Source organism: Sinocyclocheilus anshuiensis, unplaced genomic scaffold (assembly GCF_001515605.1).
Source record: "Sinocyclocheilus anshuiensis isolate Anshui unplaced genomic scaffold, SAMN03320099.WGS_v1.1 scaffold758, whole genome shotgun sequence".
Lineage (NCBI taxonomy): Eukaryota > Metazoa > Chordata > Actinopteri > Cypriniformes > Cyprinidae > Sinocyclocheilus > Sinocyclocheilus anshuiensis.
The window spans coordinates 151,351-165,141 of NW_015548126.1; the positions used below are offsets into that span (position 1 = coordinate 151,351).

A 13,791-nucleotide genomic window follows, 5' to 3' on the forward strand; every position below is an offset into this window, starting at 1 on the left:
ATCCATTCTGTAATGAAAAAGCTGTGCCCCACCCTACGAAATAAAATACGTTCAGCTAATTTATCTTTCCATTTATCAGGCCAAGGTCCCAATTGGTTCTTTCTCTCAGTCACACACACACACACACACACACACAAACGCACAAATATACATAGACAAACAATCATAAATCCTTGCACCGGCTTGATATTTCTATGATCCCCTTGTCCTGAGAGCACAGTTCAACCATTCGGGTATTTATTACACCTCTTGCCGTTTCAGGTATTTATTACACCAGAATGCATTTGTTCCCGTTTAACTAGCTGCAATATCATAATATTACTTTGTAGTTAGGAGAATTTCCGAACAATTCTGAACAAGGTGACTGAAACCAGCATAAAAAAACTACTGCTAGACTCTTGTAACACTCTGTTTGTAAACGCCTGTGTTTGCTGACGGAAGTAGCCTAGTCTTAGCTTGTCATGCCCACTGAAACTACAGCGTCATTCACTGCCTTCAGGTGAGAGAGATGAGAGAACGCCGCGGGATTCACTCCTTCAAACTCTGAACGGCCCATCAAGAACTTTTACAATTGGACTATTTCACCCAAACTGCCTAAAAAAACAGCGCCTGCATTGACTGGTCGGAACGTCAGGCGTGCACGCTTCTGTTTAGTAGCGAGACAAACTACTTTCCTGAAAAAACATGAGTTCTGCCGCGTTTGAACAAGTAAGTGTCTTGTTTTTAAACAAAAAAATCTCTGCACGTTGAATGAAATGGGGTATTTCCCCAGCTATGTTGTCAACTTTATTATTAAACCGGATACATTAAACCACATGTAAGTTATAGATCCCTCAGGGTAACTTACCGGGTTAAAAATTGACCACACAACTTGAATAGCCTATGTGAATTTAAACTCGTATCTTAGAGATAATTTGGGACGTTGCCCAGTTTTTTTTAGTTTTTTTTTTACCGCAGTAAAGATAGGTTGCGGTTTGATATTCAGATTTCTTTTGGCTATAAATACGCAGTGTGCTGTCATAGACATGCAAATAATACCGAATATCATTCTCCATGATTTGTGAATTCAGGTGACGCTGTCCTTCGGGCCGAAATCGGGTTTTTTTTTTTCGTAGCGACTCTTAATTTTATAATGCCTATAGCTCCAAAAGTTGGACACTTAGAGGAATAAAACCGGTGCCATCTTCACCAACTTGATTTGTGATTTTTTTCACAGCAAAGCTCTTGTCCGTAAACCCCTTGGTAAGTCCGCTAGTAAGGAATGTGAAAGAAAGGCGTTCTTCATGTTTAACGTCTATTACCAATAAACACGCAGACTGCTGGAATACAAAAACATTGTTTTAAGTCAAACTCAATTTGTGAAAACTTTCAATCGCATTTTTCGCGTGGCAGTGTTTCTCTTTGCTCTGCCCCCCATTTTTTGTATAATAATGTCATACGGTGCTGTTCCAATGAATAACAGTTTCCAATTCATCAGGTAAATTAGCCTATACACTTGTACACTTTGTTTGACAATAAAGTGTTGGTTGTTGTACCTTTCCTTGAGTACTTGGCTTCAATATTCTGATTTGCGAAAGTTTCTCAGTATAGCTTTTGTCAGTTAACCCTTTCTTGATCCCTTAACTTAATTCTGAACTGAAAAATTTCACAGTGCAGTGTTGGTTAGTTAACCCTTCCCTGATTCATTTACATCACTATTTTGATTTGTGAAAACGTTCACAGTGCAGTTATGGTCCGATAATGGTTCAGTCAGTAACATCACCATTCTGATCTGTGAAAAATGTCACAGTTCACTACGGGTCAGCTGACCCTTCCCTGAGTCAGTAACATAACTATTCTGATCTGTGAAAAATGTCACAGTTCACTACGGGTCAGCTGACCCAAACTGAACTGTGAAAGTTTTCACTAGGGATGCGGTATCGGGCCCGATACTGAGCTTCCGTACTCGTACTCGTTAAAATGCCCCGATACCAAACGCCGATACCACACAGCATGTGATAAGTGCCATATTCAGACTAAAAAAACAAGTAAGTAAAACAATGCACAAGTTGCTTAACAGTAGAGAGAGAGAGAGAGAGAGAGAGCGAGAGAGAGAGAGCGAGCGCACTTCTGTTGTGTGATCTTTGATGTCCACTCACTTAGCACACGCATCATTTGGATTAAAACTAAAGATTTATCTACCGGATACCCGGATGTCAAGGCTTTTGAGAGTCCCGTTCTATGGTCCAGATGGATTCAAAAAAAAGAAAATAAATTAATATAGTTTCGTGCCCTGTGACATTTACATTTCACCAGGTTAAAATAGTATCTCAAGATTTATGCTTGATTTATTTGTAACACATTAACCTCAAAACCTTTTCAGCCTTTTCTATCTACAAATTGTATGGTGTAGCGATATAACAGCACCCAAAATACTATCAAACACTCCAACGCAGCTCCATTCTTCGCGAAAGATGGATAAAAAAAGCGCACAGGAAACAAAAACCTCGAAAAATGATATACGACCCGCCAAATGCAGGCCAAATCAGAGACATGGCATTTCTGTTGTGTGATCTTTGATGTTCACTCACTTAGCACACGCATCATTTGGATTAAAACTAAATCGTAAAAATAAGACCATTTATAGGGGCATTCACTATAAACGTCATTTATTTTTAAATAAATACTCGTTTGAATACACTCACAAAAGAGAATCGTCAGCTGATCCTCTCCTCGGGTTATAGCTAGGCCATCGTTACGCCTCAAAAGTACAGAAACTTGAATCATGAACTAGTTCAGTTCAAGAGGTGAACGAGAAAGATTTGTTAATTGAAAACATTCACGTAAGAAGATTTCCTAACTACGACGTTCTGGTCAGTGAAAGGTTAGTGTCCAGAAATGCTACGATTGAATAGAGTGAAATGTTAGTTTTATATGATGCGAAGAAGCTAATTTTAGTGTGTGTCTGTGTCAGTTTGAATGAAAGACCGGATTAACCTTCAAACAAGTGCTTCTTGGGTAGCCTAAACCAGATAGACATAGTTTGTCAGGTACTGTACTAACCCTGTAAACCCTGACATATGAAATAAAAAACAAATTTTTCAGACGGAACAGTTTATGAAACTTTCACACGGGTTTGCATGTGTGTGTTATGTTTGTGTCATATTTGATGCATCAGTCTTTTATGGTTCATGTAGTACATTAAATTGTGAATATGGACGATGACAAATTTTAACAGAGGCCCAAAAGGGCAAAATATGAAATTTAGTGCAGCTGTCATTTAAATGGCAAACAAGTAAGATGAAATTTTGATAGCTTGTGATGTAAATCACTGAGATCTTTATAAGAATCAGACTACTTGCATGAATGCATATAAATATCAGTTGTCACTCTGTATTTCTCAGTAATGTCTTAGTAAAATTATATTTAAATGCTTAGTTTTATTATCAATGCTCTGTAGTTTCTACTGTGGGGGCAAACATGTAATGCAATGCAATACATTTTGATTGAGAGATGAACAAATAAACGTTTCTCAAAAGACTGATGTATACTATAAATAGATTTGAACAAGATTTTTCCAAAAAGTGATGTATGGATAATGAAGTAAAAAGTTGCTTCGGTCTAGTAAATGTTCAACTTGAAATATTACTAACAATGTCAAAGTTATTCCTATAAGTTCTTTCTAAAAATCATTAAATATTTCGCTGCAGTATGACCTGACGGTGTCCAGGCATTTTTAGAATTATACTAAAAGTCCTTTTACTTAATAAAAAAAGTATAAACTATCAATCAGATGACAGAAGGCTGTAGTAGACAGTTGCAACAGGTTTTTCAGCAGTTTTGATCACATTGATAATTTTGAAGACCGTATCAAATATGATGTTAAATATGATATTGTAGGCTTCATTGGGTAAATCCCTGACATTGGCATTTAGCATTCAGGGTAAAAGTTTTTGTGTTCCCTAGAACTCAATCCCTTGACTTTGGTGTTGCTAGCATTATGCTCTACCAGTTTATTAACAGTAAGGTAAGATTATCCTAACAGATACTGTACATGCCCAGAAGGGAAATGAAGTATTTGAGATCCATTTAGTAGCACAGTGTTATTGTAATGATGTTTCTCTGTGTGGTTGTGGTAAAGTGTAAATTCTTGTCATAAAGTTGTAAATGAAGACATAGCGGCTTTGGGCTTGGCTTTTTATGACATCTTCCTTGTCCTTAGTTAAGGTGCAATGTCATGGTCTGAGTCACATCTGCAGTTTGTGGGTTTTAGTTGTTATTTGTCTGTGATGACAAAATACAGTAACACAATGCTCATGGGAGCAAAAACCGAGAGATACACCCAGTTTTGAAACATTATGTCATATAATCCACTTTATTCATGTCTCGTTCTGAATCACTTTGAGTTGAGAAATCTAGATTACTGGTGTGAGATGTCATTTATATCACCTATTTTCAAATCCCAAATAAAGCCAGTCATTTCCCTTGAGGTTCTTGTCTTGCCTTCACTACTTAAGTAAAGACATGGATGTGTGTGTCCTATAAATAGGCTGATAAGAATTAATCATTTCTTTGGCTATTTTTTTCACTAGATGCATTGGCTTTTTGTATAGTTTAACCATGGCAACCAACTACCAAATTATGTTGACTTGAATTTTAGATATAGCCATATATGATCAGACATGCATAATTCAATTCAATTCAAGTTTATTTGATAGCGCTTTTCACGATACAAATCATTGCAAAGCAACTTTACAGCAAATTAAGTTTCTACAATATTTAGTGGTAGCGTGTCTTTAATCTAGATTTAAACAGAGAGAGTGTGTCTGAACCCCGAACGTTATCAGGAAGGCTATTCCAGAGTTTGGGAGCCAAATACGAAAAAGCTCTACCTCCATTAGTGGATTTTGCTATCCTTGGTTCTACCAAAAGTCCAGAGTTTTGTGACCTTAGGGAGCGTGATGGATTGTTTCGTAACTTGACAATGTTTCTAAGATGGAAGAATGCTGTTTTTTGTAGCATGGGAAATATGATTTTCAAAAGACAAGTTGCTATCTAATATAACACCCAGATTTTTGACTGTAGAGGAAGTAACAGTACATCCGTCTAGTTGGAAATTGTAATCCAAGAGATTCTGTGTACTGTCTTTTGGTCCAATAAGTAATATCTCTGTCTTATCCGAATTTAATAGGAGAAAATTATTGGTCATCCAATCTTTTACATTTTTAACACACTCTGTTAGCTTAGATAATTTAGAAGTTTCATCTGGTCATGTTGAGATATATAGTTGAGTATCATCGGCATAACAGTGGAAACTAATCCCGTATTTTCTAATAATATTACCAAGGGGCAACATGTATATTGAAAATAGCAGAGGACCTAGGACAGATCCTTGTGGCACTCCATATTTTACTGGTGATAACTGAGATGACTCCCCATTTAAATGAACAAAATGGTAGCGATCGGACAGGTAGGATCTAAACCATCTTAAAGCCTGCCCTTGAATACCTGTATAGTTTTGTAATCGATCTAGGAGTATGTCATGATCTATAGTGTCGAACGCAGCACTAAGATCAAGTAAAACTAGCAATGAGCAATGACCATAGCAATGAGCATAAGACCTTCACTGCATTAGGGGGAGGTAATGTGTACAGATGGGCTCTGTTTCCTGCTAAACACACCTAGATTTCCAGGTATTTTGCAGTCTGTTCTGTTCCTCGGAATCAGGCCTGTTTCAACTTGATAGCCAGAATCCTTAAAAACTCCAGGAGCACAACGAATGTATTTTGTCTTGTTTTCAGGCTCCTCCAGACAAGCTTATTTATATAACGGTAGGTTTTATAGGAAAAAGTATCTTATTTAATAATTGCATACCTTTAGTTTTTCAAAAATAAGAATACAACACCATGTCATACTTTTGTACTTTGTAGGCAAGAACAAAATTCCTGAGATGCTTTCTTAGAAAATGTTTTTTTTAAATGAACTATGTGTGGTATTTTACCATTATCATTGGATTTTGGTGTATTTTGCAAGTGCAGGAGCCCATTTATGAACCACACCTTGAAGAACAGTATTTGTAGTATTTAGAAATGCAGTTGTTTGAGATGCGCTATTGAAAACTTTGAGTCTTGTCTGCTTTCTCTTCAACATCTTAGATTAATACAGCAGATTTTTTTCTTTTGTGACTAATCTTCAATACCATTCATTTAGGTTGAATGTAATTTGTTTCTTTGCTGTGATGTGGACTGATGATACTGAGGCAAACAGTATTGTTTGGTACATTCTCAACTATTCATAGCCACTCTAGACATGGGACTATCTTATTCATTTTGAGAAAAACAGATGAAAAGAATAGAAATACATTGCAAAATGGATGGCATTTCCTCCAATTTGCTGCACAAGCTGAAATCGGTGGTTTTAGGTGATGTTCAGACATGAATGCACACCTGTTCTAGATATCAGCATAAGCATTAGATGCATAAATAGCTTTAAGCTACAATGTGATTCACTCCCTGGTTTATTGAGAGTTCCAGGAATTGTGATGTACGAGAATCGTTCTGTTTTTGTTGGGTTTGTGTTGCAAAAATGTTGGATACTTACTGACCCGTTGAAATCAAAGTTGTGACTTGGGAATTTTTGTGGCTTGTGTTAGCTTTAATACTGTTTATATGCTATTACATCCCTGAAGTTCACAAAATTTCATGCAATATGGGTTTATGCAATATAAAGATATTTACTATATATACAAATTTACAGTCTTTAGATTTATTTGGTCAACATTATTTACTGGAAATTTTATTTTCACCATAACCTTCAAATTGAAGGTTTTGCTCCGTGTGATGCATTATTTCATGAAAATGTGAATGAAATGAGACCTGCAACAAAGAGGAGAAATTGCAGTGAATAAATTTTTCCGTCTGTTTCTTAAGGCCGGGACACATTTAATTTTCATGAAATGATGCATCAGTGTAGAGCAAAACCTTAAATTTGAAGGTTATGGTGAAAAGAAAATTTCCAGTAAATAATGTTGACCAAGTAAATCTAAAGACTGTAAATTTGTATATATAGTAAATACTTTTAAAATCTTGGCTTACATTAAATTCAATTCAAGTTTATTTGTATAGCGCTTTTCACGATACAAATCATTGCAAAGCAACTTTACAGCAAATTAAGCTTCTACAACATTTAGTGGTAGCTTATCAGTGGTGACTGTCAGTTAATGTACATATGGCAGAAATGTATGGGAAAATCAATTAAAGATGTAATCAATTAAAGATGTAATCAAACAGGTGATGAACACTATTAACAGCAATTATTATATGATGCAATCAAACTTATAGGAAAATGTATTTCTCAAACATTAATTTCTACATATGCCATGCCATGCATCATTAAACTAGCATCTAACAATGGACAAAAGTGTTTTTTTTTCTTCTAACCTTTGGTTCTGTAACCATAAAGGCTGCTGTGTAATTTGCCTCATGACTAAGCATTTAAAGAATTTAGGGGAAGCATTTAAATAATCCTGTGAATTAGGGCTGTGCATTTAATCGCATGCAATTGTCATGCGCATCTCGTCAGTAAAGCTGGTCCCGTGGTTAGTAGTAAATCTCCATCACCTGCTTTCAGATTGAGTGGCATTCACTACACAGAGCCATAGTTCACTGAGCCATAGTTCACTGACAAATAGGCAAGAGTTCATAATCGCAGATGAATCACATTCGATTATGAACACGATATCGCCTAGCTTGTCAGTGAACTATGGCTCTTTGTATTAAATGTCACTCCATCTGAAAGCAGGGGATGGCGATTTACTACCAATCACGGAACCGGTTTTACTGACGAGATGCGCATGACAATCGCATGCGATTAATTGCACAGCCATACTGTGAATGCACTTGAATGCAGAATCGAATCGTTAATCGAATCGAATTTAATTGTGAATCGAATTGAATTGAATCGTTCTAAATTAGCAAAAATCATTCTTGAATCGAATCGAAAACCTATGAACCGTAAATCGAATTGATTCGCTGTACCCAAAGATTCACAGCCCTATATAATTACACTTTATAATTACTATGCATGCTGTCTTTATGGCCTCATATGAATTGAGAGACTGTCTGGAATATTTATGAAATTAATTTGTCACAAGGCAGAACTATTTCTGTGAACTGGGTCAGTCCATGTCATATCAGACAAGGCTGCTTCTACACTGTTTCAAATTTTGTTCAAAATAATTTGGTAGAAATATGCTAGTATTCCTGTTAAATGAACTAGCATAAATCAAGCCATTATGCTTTAATTAAATGAACAACCGTACACGCTAGGTTTCAGTGGGTTGCAACAACTCAAAACAGCTCAAGTTGGGTTAGCTTCAACCCAGTGGTTTTAAGAGTATAGCTTTCTTATTTGTTGTTGGTGACATAAAAAATCTGCAGATTCAAACATTTTTATATATATTTCTTAGCCCTTTAAGTATTCATTATTTTCAGGCCTAAAAACCTCTTATCTGGAAAGCCATGTTTAGGGTACGATATCTCAAAAATGATGATTGCTTGCCTCATAGGAAAGTCCAAATGGTTCAGAGTTTATCCAGGATATACAAATGCTTACATGATGACTGGTATATTAGGATGACACATTTGTAGACGTGGGTGATATCGAGGCCTTTCTGTTCATTTGAAATTCATTTTGTAATTAAAGTATTACTGTTAGTATGGACTAATAGAGACAACACAGGAATCTTGACACATCATGTTGCTGTTTTCTCAAAAAATCCAGTTTAGTTTCTGTTAGTTTCAGTTTATTTTCAACAGTTTCATAAATTATCATCATTTCCTGCTCTTCTTGCTAGCTTGCTTTATTAATTAAAAATCAATGCAACTTAATGAATCATTTACTTCGTGACTGTTGAAAGATTTTCAGTACATGGCCTGAGTTTTGGTCCACAATTAATTCCTCAGAGTAGTGGAATAATATTTTAATTCCAACAATTTTACAAAAACCTTTGTTTTTCCTGTCTAGGATGAGTTTCCTTTTGAAACGCTTCACAGAAGTTGTCAAAAGCTCGACATTTACTAGTAGTTTTCTGCTATTTGTTTCATAATACCTCTCAAAAAGCCCTTAATATAGTACAATTATCTGCTGTATGAAGGACAAACAAATCAACTGAATAATTTGCTCAACCATCCTTTCTCAGGATCCATCTTTTAATTGCCTAAACATATCTTTAAATATTCTGTTTTGTCTTAGGGGGATTCATTCTTTAAGGTTTAATTGCTCTTGTGTTGTTTGGAGGCTCCTCAGTGTCCTGAACTGTCTTTTCCAGCTGACTGACCAGTCAGTGATTACTGGCCTCTGGTCCAGCTCCATGTCAGAAGCACTAGACAGCTGGACTCCAGCAGAAATGTGGTCTGCTTGGTTTTACAGACTGTACACATCAGAAGAATGCATGACAATAGTAAAGCTGCTTTCTTGCATTCTCTCCAATTATTGTCTCAATTCAAGAGCTTACATCATTTTGTCATGAGACTGTCTTAGTGTGTTGAATTTTTGCAACACATCAGCCATGTATTGACGCATACATTTACCAAATATTATTTGTAGGGCTGCACGATTAATCGAATGCGATTGTCATGCGCATTGTGATAGTAAAGCCGGTTCTGTAATCAGCAGTAAATCATCATCTCGTGCTTTCAGATGGAGCAGCATTTACTACACAGAGCCGTAGTTCACTGACAAGTTACACAAAAAATCGCAGATTTTATTGCGCGATTCTGAAATTGAAGAAATCGTTCGCGATAATGACAGCTGTTTGCATAGCTTCTCAGTGAACTACGGCTCTGTGAAGTAAATGCTGATCCATCTGAAAGCATGTAAAAAAAAATACCACATTTAATAACATATTTTTACTCCAAACTCACTTCATAATGTCAGTCGAGTGTTTGAAATAAATCCTTCTGTGAGATGTTGTGGCTTCTTACACAGAATAAGGCACGCAACATATTTCATAGTATTTAAGCAGTGATAAAGGCATTGCATTATAAATATACTTTATTTTAATGAAAATTATAATAATACGAACTCAGATAAACCGTATATTGCCATAGTCGTGTGTTTATTAGTCACCTTGAATCAATGAAAGCAGTTGAATCTTCTGTTTATTCAGCTGCAGCGAATTTCTTCTGTGAGGCGTATTTGGAGTTTCAGCGCGAGAGCGCCCTCTGGCCTTTGGATGGAGATTTACTGCTGATCACAGAACCGTGCTTCACTGAAAGATACGCATGACAATCGCAGATTCTGTCGAATCGAGATCTCGATTCCATTTCGATTTATCGTGCAGCCCTAATTATTTGTTTATTTTTAAGTTATTTTTATTTTATTTTTTTAACAGTCAATATTAAATATATCAAACAATTTTTTGAAATCTGTGCTCATGTTTTTACTTGACTTGTCGCCATCTAACACTCAGAGTTAATCTTTAAAACACTAACAATTTAATAACACTGTTAAATGTAATCTTTAAAAATCTATGAATATCCATTTTTTATATTGTACTTTATAATGTTATGATGCCTAAATTCATTTGTAGTTTATTCAGATTAATTTTATACTATTTTGTTTTCTGCCATTTATTAGTTATCATCCATAACATAAAATAAAAACAAACTGGCTCATTGTATCTGCCAGAATTTTAATATTGGTGCCGCCCTATACTTTAGTTAAGGTGAAAACATTTTCTTAATCATGCTGATTTTGCTCCAGCATGAATGTGTGGGCTTCACCTATGTAAATGTCAAATCCTGCTTATGATTAGCAGGTTCTGACCACTATTTTAGCTGTCGCTTTGGCTGCACAATAGTGACTCATTAACATTTTATGTTCTTGGCAGGTAGCTGAGGCTAGAAGTACAAAGACTGAACTTTTAGTTCCTAGAGAAACAGAGGAACAGAAATAAAACCGAACAAATGCAAACAGTGCCGATATGTTGCAGAGCAAAATTAAAGTAAAATAGAATGATGAGTTGAGTCAACAGCCTGTGATGTGTCTGCCATGAGAGAGATAAGTGTAACGTGAAGAATTTTATATCTTATCCATGGCCTTATCTGCAGGTAGCAGTATCTAAAACATTTTTAGATGCTAAAAATATCAGTTTCTTCTGTTTTGGTCCTTCCTTTTTCTTCAGGCTTGTGGGACAGGTTTGGTTACGCATGCCATCGATTATTTTCGATGTGGTAAGCAGAAATAGTTTAACGCACGGGTCACATCTCTCAGTTCAAGAACACCACTCCTTAAAAAGAGGTGACAGGTTAGCGAATCTGTCCTTACGGCTGTGAACACCCTCTGATGTGGGAAATCCACACTGCAGGATACTGCTGACTCTAGCCTGACGTGATTGATTGTATTCTATGATTTGGTCACTTTTTTTTTTTTCTTCTTTTTTTCAAAACTAATATTCTAATATTCTTTCAAAAGCACATTCTTTATATTTGCTTTGATTTTTAATGTTAAATACTTCTTTTTTGTGTGTGTGGGTCAAAGTAAATAACTTTACATTTTAAATAGAATCATGTTTGACTAAAACATGAATTATTAAACGAAGCATTGTTCCTAAAATGGTAGATTTGGAATGTTGTGCAGATGTTTTAGGATAAGCTGTGATAGCGCTTTAAATAATAGTATTGTTTAGTAATTACTTAGCTGTATTTAAATAGGCTGAATATTAAATCTTTTCCCAGCTGCAAAAGAAAAGTTTGTGCATTAGCAGTTTTCTATAATTTTTGTTGATATTTTTATTTGAACTGTAGTTAGTTCATCACATCTTCCCCATTGATTGCTTCAGTTCTACACTTAATCACTTAATTCTTATTTAGAGCAAGTTGTGTCACTGGAACCATTTTTCATGTATTCTGTATTTCTGTTGCCCCATGATATAGACATTTTCATCTAATTTCAGTTGATAGAAGACATCCTGAAATATAATTAGGAGTATTAATTTTACCTCCGTCTCATTTATCTTTCCCTAGGGGACAAGAAAGTAAAAAGAGGCTCAGCTTTTTAATAACTTTTATTGGAAGACCATGGGAAATATCTATTAGAAACATTATTTCTTGCTAGTTTATAGGTTAAACAGTGTGGGAACAGTGGATCCGTCTTTATCCACTTTATATTTCAGCGTGCAAGTAAGCTATTTTCAGTGAAAGTGCGAGACGTCTGATTCAGCTATAGGTAAATAATGAGAAGAATAACAAAGTGCAGTAAAAGGTAAAACTGTTTGCGCTACAAACCAGTGTTTTTATGATTATGGTAATACATTAAAATAATATGAAAACAAATACAGCATAATGGGCTGTTTTGTACAGGTAAAATAACTGGAAGAGAATGGGTAGCCTTTATTTTGCTTTCACATAAAGTAGTTTTCTTTTGTTTGTTCCATCGAAAAGCTCCATCCACCTTAATCTTTAATTACAGTGTTATCGCTCCATTTTCTAAGCAATCCTCAGTTCAGAGAAAGAACACGCACCGACTTTATTCGGATTACACCTGTGGAAGGGCGTCTAATTAGATTTGTCTACCCTGGCTGATAAAAGTGAAAAAGAGACACTACTGTTTTGCTGATGGCCCTTACTGAGAGTGATATGTCTTCAGTACGGTGTTTTGCAGAGGGTTATGTGTAGAATCACGGTATGTAATGCTGTTGTTAGGCTGTGATCAGGATGACTGATAACAGAAGCCCACAGCAGCAAGTGACCCACGTTCCCCGATGATTCTCTTAATCTTATGCCATGATGGCTATTAAAAAATTCCAATTTAGGCAGCTTGAGTGCCAGGTGGCCTACAGTAAGAATGGCTTTAATTGCGATGAGTTATCGCACTCGCCGTTGTAATCGGGCCAGGATCTTAAAAGGGGGGTTTGCATGTCTGACAAATTGATTTAATACCAATGTGATTCTAGCTCCCTAATGATCTTCTGATTCCTCTTCTCCCAGGGTGTAGACGCTGATTTCTAACCACTTTTTAATTGTGAACCCTTTCTTTATTGTGTGTGCATGCGCTTTTAGTTCAGAACGTGCACTGTACCATTCCACATTCCCAGTTTAGCTTCAGTATGATACCACTGCGGTGGGGAACTGCTGATTTATGGACAATTAGAGTGTTTTTTGTGTGTGGAGTCAACAGTGTGAAGAAAAGAGGAAATGAGAGAAGAGGCATATTGGTTTCTTAAATGCCTGACTGTGGATGTCTGTCAGTCCTGTTATTTAGTACCTTTGCTTCCTTTGGGGATTCTGCATAGAGTATGCAACCCATCCAGATATCTCACAGCAGTACCCTAACCGCATCTTGCAAAATCAAGCAGTAAATTGAACCTTTCTCAAACACAGACCTCTGAAATAGTGATTTAGACTTTTTTTTTTTTGGCTATTTTGCATGCACATTCAAGCAACTTCTGCAGTGTAGCTCCTATGCTCTATAAATAAATAAATATATGGCAAGGGAAATTAGGCATCACAACATTGTAATGTACAGTAATTAAAAATGGATATTAATTTAAATATTTACTAAAGTAGTTTGCATTTACAACATTATTAAATTAATAAATGTTTAAAATATTAACTTTTGTTGAAAATGTCAAAATAAGAGAAATGAGCATGCACAATTAAATACTGGCCAATATATATCCAGTATCAGAATTATTGATGGATATATTGTAACGGGTAGTTGATACTGTGTTGTGATGTCATAGAAGAATCATTTTGGGTTTCTCAACCTTTCAGTGAACAGCCCCCCCCCCCCCACCCCCCCCTCCCAACA

The 13,791-nt window shown here is 35.9% G+C and overlaps 1 protein-coding gene across 3 annotated transcripts in view; it reads left to right on the plus strand.

The window, feature by feature from the left end:
- The first annotated feature begins 214 nt into the window (after nucleotides 1–214).
- Nucleotides 215–13,791, plus strand: part of st14 (ST14 transmembrane serine protease matriptase) — a 40,627-nt gene continuing 27,050 nt past the window's right edge. For 2 of the 3 annotated variants that reach the window (XM_016507719.1, XM_016507721.1), the window contains exon 1: nucleotides 366–708. In XM_016507719.1, coding sequence (XP_016363205.1) covers nucleotides 685–708 — 24 coding nt within the window. In that variant the 5' untranslated portion in view covers nucleotides 366–684. Of the gene's footprint in view, nucleotides 234–365; nucleotides 709–13,791 lie in introns of those variants that run through there. The other variant, XM_016507720.1, reaches the window with a different exon arrangement.